Here is a 16,154-nt window from a genome sequence, read left to right on the forward strand (position 1 = left end):
GTCGCCGCTCGCCCCCGGAACCGCTTCCTTCTCCGCGCCCCCGCCCCCTGCCGGCCGCGGCGGCTTTTGCAAGGATCGCCTCGCAACTGTCTCCAGGTTTCCGCTGACGTGGGCCGGGCCGGGTTTTATGGAGGGGGCGGTCGTGCGGCCGGACGCTTCCGCGGTCGAAATGAAAGCGGCCTGGGGGAACTAGCGCTCCGATCCGCCATGCGCTACAATGAGAAAGAACTGCAGGCCCTGGCGAGGCAGCCCGCGGAGAAAGCGGCGGAGCTGGGGATGCGGGGCCCCAAGAAGGGCAGCGGTGAGAGGGGAGGGGAGGGGAGGAGAGGGGCGGGGCGGGGTGGGGCGGGAACTGCCACTTCCCCGGAATCCCCCCCCGCCCCCCCGGCCCCCCATCCCCTTTAGGCCCGAGGTGGCGACGCCTCATCAATCCCCTGGCCCCCAGTGGGCACCTGGGGCAGGGCCCGGTTCCCCGGCCCGGGTGCCCCGTTCTGCCCCCCGCAGGCCCCCGCCCAACCGGGCTGACTGGGTGACCCACCGCCATCTCTCCTCCGTCCAGTGGTGAAGAGGCGATTGGTGAAGTTGGTGGTGAATTTCCTCTTTTACTTTCGGACGGATGAAGCCGAGGTAGGGGCGGGGTCACCGTGGAGAGCGGCATGCCCTCCCTCTGCCCATCCGCCAAGCTCACCTGAGAGCTCACCTCCTCCAGGAGGCCTTCCCAGACTGAGCCCCTTCCTTCCTCTCCCCCCTCCATCCCCCCATCTTACCTCCTTCCCTTCCCCACTGCACCTGTATATATGTATATATGTTTGTACATATTTGTTACTCTATTTTACTTGTACATGTCTATTCTATTTATTTTGTTAGTATAGTTTTGTTCTCTGTCTCCCCCTTTTAGACTGTGAGCCCACTGTTGGGTAGGGACTGTCTCTATATGTTGCCAACTTGGACTTCCCAAACGCTTAGTCCAGTGCTCTGCACACAGTAAGCGCTCAATAAATACAATTGATGATGATGATGATGATGATGATGATGACCCAGCCCCTTGCCCGCTATCTGCCCGCTTCTGGCCTCCAGGAGGCCTTCCCAGACTGAGCCCCTTCCCTCCTCTCCCCTTCGTCCCCCTCTCCATCCCCCCATCTTACCTCCTTCCCTTCCCCACAGCACCTGTATATATGGTTGTACATATTTATTCTCTATTTATTTATTTATTTTACTTGTACATTTCTATCCTATTTATTTTATTTTGTTGGTATGTTTGGTTCTGTTCTCTGTCTCCCCCTTTTAGACTGTGAGCCCACTGTTGGGTAGGGACTGTCTCTATGTGTTGCCAATTTGTACTTCCCAAGCACTTAGTACAGTGCTCTGCACATAGTAAGCGCTCAATAAATACGATTGATTGATTGATTGATTGGAGTCGGGGCCCGCGGCCTGGCAGAGCTGTGCTGTCGGTCTGCTCAGGGGAAAGAGCGGAGGCGGCAGAAGTGTTCAGTAAATACGAGGGAATGAATGACTGAACGAACGAATGAAGTGTGCCCCTTAGAAGATCGCCGCCATCCCTCCCTGGTCCTCCGGACAGTCCCAGGACTCCACGAGGGCAGTGGGGAGCCCAGGCCTTCCTGCCAAAGGCCTGCCCAACGGCAGCTCTCTGAACCGTCTGGCCAGGAGGGGAAGGCCCCCAAGGATGTGGGGCTTGGGGCCCCATTCATTCATTCACTTGTATCTGTTGAGCACTTACTGTGTGCAGGGCACTGGACTAAGCGCTTGGAAAGTACAGTTTGGCAACAGATAGAGACGATCGCTGCCCAACAACGGGCTCACAGTCTAGCAGGGGGGAGACAGGCCCCATTGGCCCTCTTTGCTGCCATGGCCTGGGCCCCGGAGAACGGGCCACCCGAGACTGCCCCATCAGGGCAGCAGCCCAGGATGGGGGAGTGGTGACAGACTGGGGTCAGGGGCTCCCCCTCCGTGGGCAGGCTCGACCCTCGGGACCGTAGCCCCCGAGGGGCTCCCCCGCCCGCCAGTCTCAGCTCAGCTCCTGCCCTGTCTCCCCAGCCCATTGGAGCCCTGCTGCTGGAGCACTGCCGGATTGCCAAGGAAGAGCAGAGCAGCTTTTCTATCAGTGAGTAACAGAGAAGCCTGGAGTTAGCGAGCCAGAGCTGGGGGGGCAGAAGGGGAGAGGAAGACAGGGGCGCCTGTTTGGAAGGAGCCCATTGGCAGCGGAGGGGCTGTGGGGCATCCGGGCAGGTTTGTGAGGTTGGGGCAGCGGTGCCCGGGCTCAACCCATCCCGTCTGGCTTCAGAGTTCCCGCTACTCAAGCCCGAGCCGCCAGAGCAGGGTTCATCTGGGCACGGGGACCGGCCGGGTCTGGACGCCGGAGGTCCTCCATCCTCCCCGGAGCTAGGGGGAAGCAGAAGGGCCCCTCTGGGGCAACCGAGGCAGCAAGAAGCCCCGTAGATTGGCAGAGTTAGAACGGAAGCAGCAGCGGTGTGGCTCAGTGGAAAGAGCACGGGCTTTGGAGTCAGAGGTCGTGGATCCGAATCCTGGCTCCACCACTTATCAGCTGTGGGACCTTGGGCAAGCCGCTTAACTTCTCTGTGCCTGTTACCTCATCTGTAAAATGGGATTAAGACTGTGAGTCCCACGTGGTACAACCTGATCACCTTGTATTCCCCCCCCCCCCCCCAGCGCTTAGAACGGTGCTTTACACATAGTAAGCGCTTTGCACGTAGTAAGCACTTAACAAATACCATAATCAGCAGCAGCAGAAGGACCCCGGCACACTGGGCGTATTGCGCTGACCTGTTCTGTTGTCCAGAAGCTTTTGTTGGTCAGGTGGCCGCTGAGCTGCCCACCACCTGACCGGGGGCTACCGGGGCCACGTCGACCTCCGGGAGCCCCAAAGTTTGGGCCGTCGCCTTACCGTCCCAGTTGAGGGAGGGGCTGACGGCCCAGATTTGACTGCCCCGTGCCTCAGGCCCACAACCGAGCCCACTGCCTGCTCCCAAGACAGGCCTCCCCAGAGTAAGTCTCCTGGGTTTGGCTGGAAGATACGGGGCTAGCCCTGGGACGATGGCACCGCCAGTGGCCGGGGCCCAGGAGCCTGCTCCTGGGGTTGGGGGGGTGGCGGGGGAAGAGAGAAGAACATTCCCAGCCGAACCCCGATAAGGGAGGGGAGGAGCCATCCTACCCCTACCCTGCTCTGGCCCAGCTGCCTGGCCTTGTGCGATAGGAGTGGCTCCAGCCGCCTTGCCGCTGGCCCATCGGCAACAAGGGGCCATTGTGCAGGTGGAACATGTGCTCCCTGAGTCAAGGTCAGAACGGTATCTTGTGGCCTTGCCCTACCCCAGCTGCGCCAACCAGCAGAGGCTATGTCCCCAGACCGCGGTCCCCAGGCCTGTGCTCTCTGGGACACAGACGGGTGCAGAGGTCCTTGCTGTGTTCCTTCTAAGCGCTCTCTTATCTGGTGCCCTACCCAGAGGAGGAACCTGGCCTCCCCGGACTCATTGCTGCCGGTTCCCCTTCCTCCTCCCCCGGCCACCCTGAAAGCCCCAAGGACTTTGCCCCATCTCTGGCGGGCTGGGCCTGGCCCAACCCCCGCCCAGCCCCTCCAGAGCCCCTGCTCCCGCCGGCCGGACAGCTTGGCCACCCGGCTGCGAGGAGCCGAGTGTGACCGGGGTCCCCTTCCCACCCACTTCTCGGAGTTTTTCTCTCGCCCTGCAGGTTTCAGCGAGGAGCCCGACAGGAAGTACTACTTTGAGTGCAGCAGCGAGGAGCAGTGTCAGGAGTGGGTGGAGGCGCTGAGGAGAGCCAGGTGGGTGCTGGCTACGGGCCTGAGCCCCATTCGTTCATTGTTAGGTTTATTGAGCGGGCTTACTGTGTGCGGACCACTGGACTCAGCGCTTGGGAGAGTAAAATTCAACCAACAGACAACACATTCCCTGCCCACAACGACCTTACAGTCTAGAGAATAGAGACGTTATATGCGTGTGCTTGTGTTGGGGGGTGGGCGGCAGGGAGACGGAGCATGGGACAGAGGAGTGTCAGGAATTTCAGCTGGGGGACCAGGCTTGGTCCAGGTTAGCCTCCAGCCCCCACCGCCTCTTCCCCCGCCCCCCGTCTTGAGTCACTCTGGCTTCTGACTGACTCCTCCAGCTGCTGAACTCAGGGGTGCTCCGTTGCATGCTCCCAGCCTCCCCACAACTGCTCTGCCCCTGGGTTCTGGTTCTGTGGCCCCCAACCCCAGCTCCAGGTGCGCCTCTGGCTGAGGGAGGAGCCTGTTAGACACCCCTAATTCCAGTTCGGGGGATTAGGGTTTGTCTCCCAGCAAGGCCAGGACCAAAGGGAACAGGGAATCGGAGGCCTCTGGGTCCCAGTGGCTCTTGTCCCTTTCCAGCTACGAGTTCATGCGGAGAAGCCTCATTTTCTACCGTAACGAGATCCAGAAGGTGACGGGGAAGGTGAGTGCCTGGGGGAGGGCTTAAGCCTCCTCCTCCTCCCACCCCAGTACTCTCCCCTCCTATCTGGAGTGGCCAGTTTTCAGGCTCAAAGCCCGAATGCCTGTGTTCTGGGGCAAGATAAGAGGACTGTGGGGTTGGATGTCGCTGTGGGGTCAGGAGCCTGGAGCCCGCTCCTCTGGCAGGCCCTGATGTGCGAGCCGTTCCCGGAGTGGATTCGAGGGCCCCCAGTCGGGGCCCAGATCTCCAAGGCCTGTGGCGGTGCCATCCTCGGGGCCAGGATGAGAACCCACAAGGAACAGAAGGGAAGGAAGCACCAGTGCTCACTGGCTGGCTGGGTCGGTCCTGGTGTTGCGGGGGACTGGGTGTGGGGGGAAGAGGGGGAGGAGACCCCCCTGGTGCTCTCTTTGCTGTGCTGGGGGCCACGGGCAGGTCAGGATTGAGGGACTGGCCCCATTGCTGGCCCCCGAGCCCCTTGTCTGCCGGCAGGACCCCTTGGAGCAGTATGGCATTTCGGAGGAGGCCCGCTTTCAGCTGAACCGCACGGGCAGAGTATGAGTCAACCGCCTGGGACTCCTTCCCTCCCTCGGCCCCACGGACGACCAAATGACTGAGTATTTATTAGACCTGGATTTTTGGACGGATGGATGCTTCTGGGCTTGAAGCCCCAGGCCTCTTCCCCCCCCCCCCCCCCCCGACACGAACACCCTGCTGAAAAGGGGCCTTTGATTTTGACTTTGTTAGGTTTTTTTTTTCATTTTTGTAAATGACTTTTTCAAAAAAAAAAAAAATTCCAAAAGATTCTGTGGGCCTTGTCGGGGAGGCCGGTGGGAGGGGGAAGAGAGCGGTGAGGGTGGAATGGGGGAGTGAAAGGGGCTTCGTCTTGGACTGCCAACGGCGCAACGGTGTGTGCTCTTTGAGGGGTTTGGTAACAAGGAGGGCTCTGTGGCAGCCACCGGAGGAAGGGAGTGGCTGGTGGCTGCACACAGAGGGGGAGGGGGGGCGGGCTGGCCACCTCGCTCCGCTTCCCGAGAACTGCGGAGTGGATGAGCTCTAGCCCATCTGGCCAGAAGCCCCCCACTAGAGCTGGCAACACAGGGTCTTCGGGACGCTGCCCATCACCACCCTCCTGACCTTTATAGAGCTCCGAGCCCTGGCGGCAGGCAGGGGCAGCCCCCACCAGTTGTCTCAGCCAAGAACACTAACCCCCGCGTCTCACTGGACCACTCCCCCTTGGCCCATCAGGTTTCTGCAAGGGGCATCGTGGGTTGCTGGGTGGGGACCAAATGGCGGCTGTTGCCCTCTTGGCATATCTGAGGTCGGAGGGGAGGGCTGGTGGAGAGAGGGGTGAAGAGCCCTGGGGAGCCAAGACATCACGGCATCACCGAGGCATCCAGCGGAGCCGAGGACAACGAACGGCCAGAGAGGAAAGTAAGCCTGGGCTCGTCTTGCAGGGGTGGCGGCAGGCTACGATCCGCAAGAGGAGCAGGGAGAGGGGGAGAAACTAGGAAAGGGAGAGGCAGGGAAGGGGCCCGGCCTAAGTCTTGGGGCCGCCCCAAGGTACAGGTTCCCAACCTGCCCCTCCGGAAAGCCTGAAGAAAGGTAGGAGAGGTGGCAGGAGCAGCTCTGACACAGTCACTGGGCTCCTCCAGCCTGCCCCAAGGAAGTGGGCAAGGTCCAGGTTCTCCTGGCCCAGACACGTCGTCTTTGACCTGGGGAGGGAGTCCCGCCCACTCCTGTCCACAAGGTAATGGGGTTACTGACCGCAGGCTAATGCCGTCCCTTTCCCCACCTGAAGGCACTGAGCCCCGACAAGAAGGGCAGCAGGAGCGGGGCCCTCTGTCCTCCGCTGTACCGGCCGAATAAACTCTGTTTGGGGAAGAAAAAAAGAAAAAATGCCAAAGGAGAAATTGCTTTTTATTTCCAAGAAGAGAAGTGGAAACGGAGCCTAATTCTACCGATTTCCTTTCAAGAACGAACGAGGAAGCCCAAATGCTGAAGAGTGAAGCCACACACTCCACTGAATCAAAATACACAGATTTTAATATAAAGACAAAGCTTCAAACTATTGATTCAATTACAAAGTAAGTTAAGAGGTGGGCAAAACCAAAATTGAAAATTCACACTAATGCTACCCGAAATGGAATAAAATGACAGCGGACTGTGAGAGAAATGAAGGGAAAGTGCTTGAATCTTCAATAATTCCCCATTTCAGAGGCTAAAATAGAGAAACTAATTCCTACAGGCTGGCAAACGAGCCCTGGGGGTGGGGGGTGTTGGCCATTCATTCTGCTCCAAAGGCTGCTTGCGAGACCAGTTCCTGAGCAACCCTCCACCACAGCCCAGCAGCTCCCACTATTATCCCAATCCCTACCTGGCGAGCAAGGCCGAATGAAGGTTCACTCTGACGCCTGAAACGAGATTTTGATTTCCTGCCCCCGAGCCAGAATCTGAACAGGTGCCTCAGCCCCAACTCCCAACACCCTTGTCTGGCTTCGGCTTCCCGCTGGGGGGGGGGGGGGAAAGATCAGTCTCACCACCCTCCAAACCCAAAGCAGGCAGATGTGCCTTACAGTCTCACAAGGCTATTTAGAGGACCACATTCCCTAACTTGGAGGAATGGGTGTGATTGCTATTTGCACCCCTGCTAAATAATTAGGCTGGAGGGAGAATTCTACTTGGGTTCAACCCTGAAGTCCAGAGGAGAAATTGTATTGCAGCGCTCGAGTCTACATCAAATGTGGCACAGAAGTCTTAAGAGTGGTGGTGGTGATGACAGGCGTAAAGGGCAAATACCCCCATGGGGGTGGGCCTGTCTTCCTGGGCACTGGAAGGGGACCGTGGGTGGGGCCACTTTCTGGACCCCACCGGGGTGGGGGCGGGGGAGGGTGCTCACCAGGCTGGATAGGGGCAATTCCTTTTGCCCTCAGAGCCCTGAGAGGGGGAGGAGAACGACTGCCCCTGGAAAAGGGTGGGAAAGAAGCATGCATACCGGCCAGGCAAACTGCCTCCGCATAGGCCGCAGCTCCAGGCCAGCTTGCCTCCCTTCTGAAAGCTGAGCTCCCAGATCTTTTAGACTGTGAGCCCACTACTGGGTAGGGACTGTCTCTATATGTTGCCAACTTGTACTTCCCAAGCGCTTAGTACAGTGCTCTGCACACAGTAAGCGTTCAATAAATACGATTGATGATGATCAAGGGAATGGTGGAGAATCAGCAGCGGCATCGAGCGAACGAGATGGGGGTGGATGATCCCGCCGCCCTTGGTGGCGCTTATGGGGTGTACGAAAGAAACAAGGCCGGCCCGCCCGCTCACCGTCAGTCCTGGGGCTCGACCCTCCCGGGTCGCCACGGCCCAGCTCGCCCTCCTCTTCCTTAAGGGATTCTGGGGAGACTGGGTCCGCCCAATCCCAGAAGCCGCCACAGTCGTGCTCACCCACTAAACCGGAGCCGCCCTCACCCCAGTGTCCCATGTATACATTCCTCCTTCCAGGAGCAGAGGTAGAGAGTATGGAACAAGAAATTTCCCTCACTTCTCACCTGCCCTAGTGTAGAAGCATCAAAATCGACTGTGCTTCTGACGTCCCCATTATTCATTCATTCATTCGATCGTATTTACTGAGCACTTATTGTGTGCGGAGCACTGTACTAAGCGCTTGGGAAGTACAAGTTGGCAACAAATAGGGTCCCTACCCAACAACGGGCTCAGAGTCTAGAGCAGCTCAGGAAAGAGACAAAGCCCAGGGTCTCTCCCAGCCCTTCGGGGCCACTCCCGGAGATGCTCCCCTCTATTCCCAAGGCCGTTCCCATGCGGGCTAGATGCCTTCTTCCTTCCGCCCTGAGCCCCTCTGCCAGCTTTCAGGCAGCTGACCACCTCTGGGCCAAGTCAGCAACAGACTTCCCTCCCCACCCCCTACCCTGCCTGGCTTGCTGCTTGGCCCAATTCTCTGAGGGTTTTCCCCAACATCTAAGGGTCCAAATGGGGAGTCATTCTTAACGGGACAGGAAACCGTTTGTATCGGAGAAAAAGAAAATGCTCAGGCTGATAACTTCAACATTTAGGGTGTTGTAAGAATGCAAGTTGGAAACACACAAACTGAAGAAAGTTGGAGAAGCAAACAAACTTGGAGAAGCAGTGTGGCTCAGTGGAAAGAGCACGGGCTTTGGAGTCAGAGGTCATGGGTTCAAATCCTGGCTCCGCCAACTGTCAGCTGTGTGACTTTGGGCAAGTCACTTAACTTCTCTGTGCCTCAGTTACCTCACCTGTAAAATGGGGATGAAGACTGTGAGCCCCACGTGGGACAATCTGCTCACCTTGTATCCTCCCCAGTGCTTAGAACAGTGCTTTGCACATAGCAAGCGCTTAACAAATACCATCATCACCATTATTATTATTATTTGAAGTTTCCATTTAAATATCTCAGCTAAACAACTCTTTCTCTCTCTCTCTCTGGATTCCTCCCTCAGCCAAGGTTCTGGCTGAGTCGACTTGGGAGGGGTGCTCTTTTGGGGAAGGCTTTTTTCAAAAAAGAGGATCTGAAAGTCAACGTCCCAAGCCTCCAAGGGAATTATACAATTTAGAATGGTTAACTTGGGATTCTTCTACTGAAAAAGAACAGAAGGAATGAATTTTTAAGTTGGCGGCGGGGGGGGGGGGGGGGGGGGGGGGGGAGTTTGTTGTTGTTTTTTTCCTTATTCACATAGTCTTCCCAAATTTGCCTCATTACCGGGATAGAACCCATCACAGAGCTCCTGTCAGGCAGGACCATTTGGGAGTTCACTGGCACCCACCAGGGACACTGTGTGCAATTTGTGGCTGGAAAACCGAGTCACTTCCTGGATTCCAGGGAATAAATTACCTCTTCCAACTTCCACTAGAAGCTACTTACTGTTTCTTAAATCCCACTTCCCAACTGTTCCACCTCTCTTCCTCTACACCGTTTCTTCTAAATCAGATCCAATGTTCCCACTCCTCAACTGATGCCTCCTTCTCTCTCCCCTGCCCCACCCTTTGAATTTACAAGTTTTGGATTCAGGGGAGGCTTCCAGAGCCTTCTGCCCAGCGAGAGGAACTATGCTAAGTGGGGAGCCGTTGCAGGGACTGGCACCAGATGCAGGAGCGGGGAGGAGCAAGGTAGCCCCTGGCTCGGTACCCTCTGATGTCCTACCGAGGGGGAAAAGCCCAGAAGTCATTATCGGTCAACACACAGGCCAACCGGCTCAAGAAGCCCAAGCCTGGGCCGGTGGCCAGGTGGCTCGGGAATCGGACGAGGGTAGCAGGGCACCAGGCGGGGATCTGATGGACCTGGTGGTTCTCTAGTCTGCCTACTGTAGCCATTTGAAGCCATTGCTTGATCCTGTCCAGGAGTCTTAGAAATGTGTGCCCTTGAATAAACAGGGATTGGTTTTTTCTCCTTTCTTTTTTAAAGTTTACTGTGCATTATATAATCTAAAAATAAATGAAATCAAGTGGTAGAAATTTATAAATTTTCATCACATCTCTATAAAATACCTGTCACCTCCTGCTGAGGTGACACTCTTCCGCCGCTCCCCCCCCACCCCCAAGAACATCGGGTCACGAGACAACTACTCTGCCACCACATCATCAGATTTTGCCACTGAAACCTGAAACCTATTTGGGAGCCAAGAAATCCAAAACCAAAAGAACTTAGTCATAAATGTCCAAAGGCTAAGCCATTTGGGGATCAAGTATCAAAACTTCACTAATAAAATACATTGTACTTCGAAGAAAACCACGCAACGCTGAGCAATCCATCTGCCCCCACCTCCCCGAGTCAAACGTCAACGGGTCTGACCGACATCAGTGATTATGCACCCTGTTCACCTGCCCACAACACCCTGGAATTCATGCTCAGAGGCACTAACAGAGGCTTGCTGGCAGAATTCACAGTGACACAGGGGCCAAGCAAGCAGCAGCCAGTTGGGCCCCGAGCAGAACAAGTGACTACAACCGGGTGGGGGTGGGTCTCTATTTGAATGGGTAAGTGGCTCCTAGGGTTCGTATGTTGAAAGCTGCCAGTCCAAAACAAGTTTGGGGGGGGGGGGGGGGGGTTGTGCATGTGTGCGTGTGTGTGTGCGGGCATGGGTGTTGAGGGGCAGGTATTGCAGCGTGGTTTGAAATCACCGAAAGATCAAAATGCTCTCTCACGTCGGGCTCAAGAGGAAGTCAAACAACTCTCGGTTCTTTAGCCCTCACTTTGCAGGACGGGCCCGCCCTTTGGTATACAGACAGACAGAACGATTTGAGCAAGTTAAGCTCAAGAGTTTTCTGAGAACTGGTCTTGGCATCGGTCAACCCTCCAAATTCAGCACCAAGTAGAAGGAGAGGCACAGTTCTGATGGGTGAAATAGCACCGAGAACAGGCTGTTAACATCTCTGCTGGTGTGCCAGTCTTTCGTGTGTGTGTGTGTGTGCGCACGTGGGTGTGTATATATAGACTGCTATATGCACACACATGCACACACACACACACACATATACGCATATATTTAGATCTCTTAAGTTGCCTTTTTACAACTCAGCTGGAATAAAATAAGTCAAAATTGTTTTTTACTTTAAAAAACAAACCAATAAATACTTTATCTAAAACTATCAATAATACAAACTGGAGCCGGTTTAAGCCATTTCTTTCAGCGGATGGTTTCTCTTCTCCCCCCACCCCCGCCCCCCGCCCCCGCCCCAACTCCAATTCACAGTAGAACATGCTTTTCCTTGTCGTATGCGTCCGTTTACTTGGTTGGTTGTCCAGTAGTTTGCAAGTCGAAAGCCCTGCAGGTCAGGCAAGCACCTTTCCGGGGGAGCTGAGTGAGTTGGTCCACGTTGCCCTTGCATAGGTCACATTGGATTGAGGTAGAAATCTTAGTTACCTGCAGAAAGACGGACAGACGAGACGGACAGGTGGCAGAGCCAGGGAGGAAAGGAGAGGTCAAATATACATTTAAACCAGCTTTCCTACACCCTACTTCCCCTCCCAGGTACGGCACGTTTCGGGAGGAGTGTCAAATCTAGAACGCAGCCACCTCACGTCCCCCGTGGCTTTTAGCCTCATTTGACCAATTAGGAAACCGAGGCCCAGAGAAGCGACTCACCCTAAAACCACCCAGGGAACCAACAGCAGAGCCGTGCCTAGAACCCAGGGGTCCCGCTGCTGCCCCTCTGCTGCTCAATGGAAGCAAAGAGCAGGGCCAGGAACTCCTTGTTGGCCTCGGACCATGTCCTCCATGGGGACCGGTGTTTCTTTCTTCCTTCAACGTTTCAAGACCGTATTCGGAGCAACAAGCATCACACATGGGGCAAATTTGGGGGGCCGATCAGCCGATTTTCCCTTCCCACAGGGAAGATGGTGACCGCCAGGCTCCCGAAGGCGCCCGATCCACACCGCCGATCCCAAAACTGAGGCAGCAGAGCCACACGGCCAGGTCTATCCAGGCACTGCGTTGGTTCACTGGGTCGCTTCAGTAACTGCGAATCTCTCGGCTCGTGAGGAGCCACCTGGCACCCCTGGGCTGGGCCTGGGATGAAGGCTTCACCCAACCCTTCCTAAAGAGAAAAGGCCTGCTCAGCCATCCACTGCCCGCCAGGCAGGACGCACTCCAGTGTCACTGCCCCACGGGGAGCTGAGGCAGGCTTGGAGGGGATGAAAGGATGCGTGCAAAACGTCAGCTCCTCGAGGGGAGGGAAGCGTGCCTGCTAGCTCTACTGGCCTCTCCCTAGTAATAATTGCGGTACTTGTTAAGCGCTTACTCTGTGCCAGGCACTGTACTAAGCGCTGGGATGGACAAGCAAATCGGGTTGGACACAGTCCCTGTCTCACGTGGGGCTCACAGTCTCAACCCCCATTTTACAGATGAGCTAACTGAGGCACAGAAGTAAAGTGACTTGCCCAAGGCCACACAGTGGACAAGTGGCAGCACAGAGTAGACTGTCGGCTCCTTGAGGGCAGGGATCCCGTCAACTGGCTCCACTGACCTCTCCCAAGTACTCGGCGTGGAGCTCGGCACAGAGCAAGCGCTCAATCAACACCACCGATGGATCGACTGACCGGAGCCCTGCCAGGAGGAAGGGGCAGGAGGTGGTAGAGAATCAGCCTCAGAGCAGTCTACCCATAAGACGGTGTCATGGCCCGCCCTCGTGACAAGTGTTTGGAACCTGGTCCAAATTAACATTGGACAGGGAGCATCTGCTTACGGGTCCCAAGCTTCGACCCAGCAGCAAGAGCATACGGTCCGACTCGGTCATGCAAAATGAGGGAAATTCAGTATTTTCACTTCTGAATCATCGAAAAGGACAGGTCCAAACCCAGAGGACGCCTTGTTGAGTGGAGCCCTTCTACCCACGAGAGGCAGGAGGTCTGTTAGCATGCCTCAGAGGGGCCCCTCTGACTCCTGGCACGTTTGGACCCTTCGGTGGTCCCTGCAGGCTGGCCTCATGGGTTTTTCTTTACTCGCCTCAGCCCCCTCCCCTCCTCCTCCCCCATTCCTACCCCACCTCCCTCGGGCTTTGAAGCCTGACCCCGTGGCATCCCCCCAACCTGAGCCGGGCCCCGAGCCCCTCTGGCTCCCTTTAACGGGGTCCTACCACGGGCATGAGAAGAGCGGGACCAGGCAGGGGAGGAGACCTGGAGGCAGACTGCTCCCACCTGGGGCTCGTCCCATACACCCAGTCAGCCTCTCGGTGACTTAGGGAGCAGGGGAGGGCTGGAGCAGCCATGGTGAAGCACGCTTTTAGATGCAATAAAATAAATTAGTCCCGAGGGGTGAGTCCTGACCCGGGCATGCAGCTGGGCTGACCAGGGGCTCTCGGGCTGCAGGGCACAGGGCAAGAAACCAGGAAGCGTGCCGGGGGGGGAGGGGGCAGTCAGCGAGCCTTGGGCAGGGGATGGGGTCGGGGCAAACAAAGAAATGTCCATGAAAAGCTCTGGGGGTCAACAGGAGGGGTAACAGGTAGGGGTCAGGATGGGGAAAAAAAAAAAAGAATCCAGTGCTCACTGACCAGAAGCCCAAGATGTCACAAGGGACAAGGTGCATTTGCTCTCAACAAAACGTAGGGAGCAAAGCCAGCCAAAAGGGGACTCTCGGGGGAGAGGGCACCTTTGGGGGACTCCAGGTTGATGCCCGGGGGCAGGACCATACAGTTTCTGATCACACCCTGATGTTGTTGGAACTAGCGTCTGACTGATTTATTGGATATGTGACGGGAGGCAGGGGGGTTTCCTTCGAAGAGCTCAAGGCATGATTTGATCTTCGTGGGATGCAAAAAACACATTCGGGAGAGGTTTGAATGAGGTGATGTGTTTCCCATGTCGATCACCAGTTCTGCCAGGAGTCCCCATCTTGCTTTTTTGAGAAAGGAGGACGGAGGAGGCAAAAGGTCTGGTTTGGACCGAGAAACTCTGCTAAGCCGTGTTGCTTTTACAGAAAACACAGCAACGGCCTCGGGGAAAGGGGCTGGCTGGGATCCCGGGCAGTGCAGTGCAGGGAGGTCAGCGAAACTTTAAAGTCGCCCTCTCCCCTCACCCCTCGGACTGCAGTATCAGGACCAGGGTAGGAGCCAAATTCCTGGTATGGACAGGCCTCGAGCATCAGAGTGCTACCAGCTGAGCCAGACTGACAAAGGAGGTGGTGGCGTCTGTCCTCCCTTCCTCCCTCCCTCCCCATCTCAATTGATCTCCAAGCTGTCCACCCTCTCATCCTCCCTCACCAAGTACTTGGATCAGCCCTCCACCACAAGGAAGCAGCCCATCCTGGTTCCCTACTGGCATCAGTCTCTGGCCCTCTCCCTAAAGCTCTCGGTAATTAAGCTTAACAGTGGACAGCCCTTGGGTGAGGTGACCACCCCTCAGGGGACGGGGACAGCGATGAGGGGGAAAGGGGAAGGAGGTTGGAATCAAATGGTTCAATGGCTTCAGAAGCTTCTCACCTCCTGGCCCTATCCCCCTCCCTCTCAGAAGAGCCTTTCGACAACTCTCTGCCACTGAGCCCCACACCTTCTTTCAGACATCCTGACCTCCCCGGCAACCCGGGTGGAGAAATCCTGACTCCCAGAAAGCAAGGTGATAGCAACGGGCGTCCCTCCGCCCCCACCCGAGCACCTCGCCCCCACCCCCAAGAGACATAACACTGAAACCACCCCCGCTTCACCAACCCTCCCTAAGGGACCTCTGCAAAGGAAGGAATTCAGTTGCTTGTACGAAGTGCCTAGATTGGCTCTGGCCTTACCTTACAGAATAAGAACTGCTAGCTAAGCAAGCTCTTTATCGTGGCTTAACCCCAGAAAGATGCGAAGCATAGGGAGACTGCGTGCCCAGGGTAACCCACATCGCAGAGGAGCCCGGGGCACTGGACTGCGCAATCATGGGTGCCAAGCGGGGCAGAGGCTGGTGGTGGACTGTGAAAGAGGGATGGGAGGCTTTGTGCGGAAGAGAAGCTAGCTTGATAGACAAAGACGCACTGGCAGACTGGACAGAAGCAGCGGCAGCAGAGGCGGAGGAAGAGGAGGAGGAGGAGGAGAAAGAGGAGGAGGAGGAGGACGACGACGACGAGGAGGCTATAAAAGTGTCATTAGCTGGAACTGAGGGAAAGCTGGGCAGAAGAGCGGGCTCGGAGGTAGAGGCAAGCAGTGGTGGAGGGGGAGGTAACGAGAGGAGGTTAGGAGGAGGAGGTGGCGGGGCCCGGAGGCCGGGTGGCCCAGAGGGCCGGTGTAGGTGCTGGACAGCTCGGGTGGCACTGGGTGTTACGGAGCTAGAAGAAGAAGGAGGAGAAGAAGAAGATGAAGAAGAAGCAGCAGCAGCAGAAGAAGCAGAAGAAGCAGTAGAAGGGGCCTGAAAGGAAGAGGTGGCCGTGCTGGCAACAGCCTGCAGCGGGTTTGAGCTTAGCACTGCGCTGCTACAGGCAGTGCTGCTGCTGAAACTGGCTCCAAACTGATGAGAAGAGGCAGAAGGCACCGCGTGGTTAAAAATACCTGCAAACAGGAGAGAAAAACTCAGCTTCAAAAGACGGGCAATTTCCAGTCACAGTGAAGAGAAAACAAGACTAAATAAAACCCAAAAAAGCAGAGCAAAATCAGAGTGGTGATGGCCCCCAACACAGCGCGTGCAGCATGAGACGGCAGTAAGCAGAGAGAGGGAATGGTGCCCAGCCAAGCCAGAGTCAGTTAAGGTCGGTCCACTTACCTGTCGGCTTCGTATCCCGGTGAAGGACCCGGCAGGTGGAAAGTGGCCTGACCCTAGCCCCCCGACCCCTGCAACCACCGCCAACCCTAGCGGCCCCTACCTGTGCTCCTGGGAGTCAGGATTGCCCGGCCCAGGGCCCCGCCACACTTCGCGTTGACCCGGAAAGGGAAGGAGCCGAGGCGCTGCCACCCGGTCCTCTCCCGCCTGCCCCTGCTGCTCCCTCCAGCGCTCACGCAGCCCTTCCAAGGCGCCGCGCAGACGTAGCAGGGGAAGTGACCCTGCCCAACGGCCAGCTCAGGGAAGCAGCTGCCCGTCCCCTCGGGGGCCGACACTGACCGGACGGAACTACCTGAACTTCATTCAAAAACCTCGGCCCGGCAAGGCAAGGCTGAAGCTCACCCACTTGTTCTGACGGGGGAAACTGGGCCCGGACGCCCACCCCGGCTTGTGCCATCCCCAACCCCAGCAGCAAGCCGGCCAGAGCTGGCCCAGGCCCAAACCAGAAC

General features: G+C 56.8%; 2 protein-coding genes across 7 annotated transcripts in view; one reads left to right on the forward strand and one right to left on the reverse strand.

The window, feature by feature from the left end:
- The first annotated feature begins 82 nt into the window (after window positions 1-82).
- PLEKHJ1 (pleckstrin homology domain containing J1) lies at window positions 83-6,630 on the forward strand. 5 transcript variants are annotated; one of them, XM_038739950.1, is made up of 6 exons: window positions 83-301; window positions 560-627; window positions 2,056-2,122; window positions 3,724-3,814; window positions 4,397-4,460; window positions 6,256-6,630. In XM_038739950.1, the coding sequence occupies exons 1-6, from the start codon at window positions 208-210 to the stop codon at window positions 6,454-6,456; spliced, it is 585 nt and encodes a 194-aa protein (XP_038595878.1). In that variant the 5' UTR covers window positions 83-207; the 3' UTR covers window positions 6,457-6,630. The 5 variants fall into 5 exon arrangements, with proteins under 5 accessions (XP_038595878.1, XP_038595880.1, XP_038595882.1 ...); XM_038739952.1 differs by lacking the exon at window positions 6,256-6,630 and adding an exon at window positions 4,929-5,161; XM_038739954.1 differs by lacking the exon at window positions 6,256-6,630 and adding an exon at window positions 4,947-5,161.
- Window positions 6,631-11,158: 4,528 nt separating this feature from the next.
- The window catches only part of DOT1L (DOT1 like histone lysine methyltransferase), a 108,648-nt gene continuing 103,652 nt past the window's right edge, over window positions 11,159-16,154 (reverse strand). Inside the window, exons 28-29 of one of the 2 annotated variants that reach the window (XM_038772091.1) lie at window positions 14,696-15,437; window positions 11,159-11,344 (exon numbers count right to left, since the gene is read on the reverse strand). In XM_038772091.1, the coding sequence (XP_038628019.1) occupies window positions 14,731-15,437 (707 nt within the window). In that variant the 3' untranslated portion in view covers window positions 11,159-11,344; window positions 14,696-14,730. The remainder of the gene's footprint in view (window positions 11,345-14,695; window positions 15,438-16,154) is intronic. The other variant, XM_038772092.1, reaches the window with a different exon arrangement.

The sequence above is a fragment of the Tachyglossus aculeatus genome, chromosome X1, assembly GCF_015852505.1.
Source record: "Tachyglossus aculeatus isolate mTacAcu1 chromosome X1, mTacAcu1.pri, whole genome shotgun sequence".
In the NCBI taxonomy this organism is placed as follows: domain Eukaryota; kingdom Metazoa; phylum Chordata; class Mammalia; order Monotremata; family Tachyglossidae; genus Tachyglossus; species Tachyglossus aculeatus.

Coding starts and splice junctions, on each gene's coding strand:
- PLEKHJ1 (XM_038739950.1), top strand. CDS start 208: ATGCGCTACAATGAGAAAGAACTGCAGGCCCTGGCGAGGCAGCCCGCG. Junction 302..559: donor GGGCCCCAAGAAGGGCAGCG/GTGAGAGGGGAG, acceptor TCCTCCGTCCAG/TGGTGAAGAGGCGATTGGTG. Junction 4,461..6,255: donor TCCAGAAGGTGACGGGGAAG/GTGAGTGCCTGG, acceptor CCCCACCTGAAG/GCACTGAGCCCCGACAAGAA.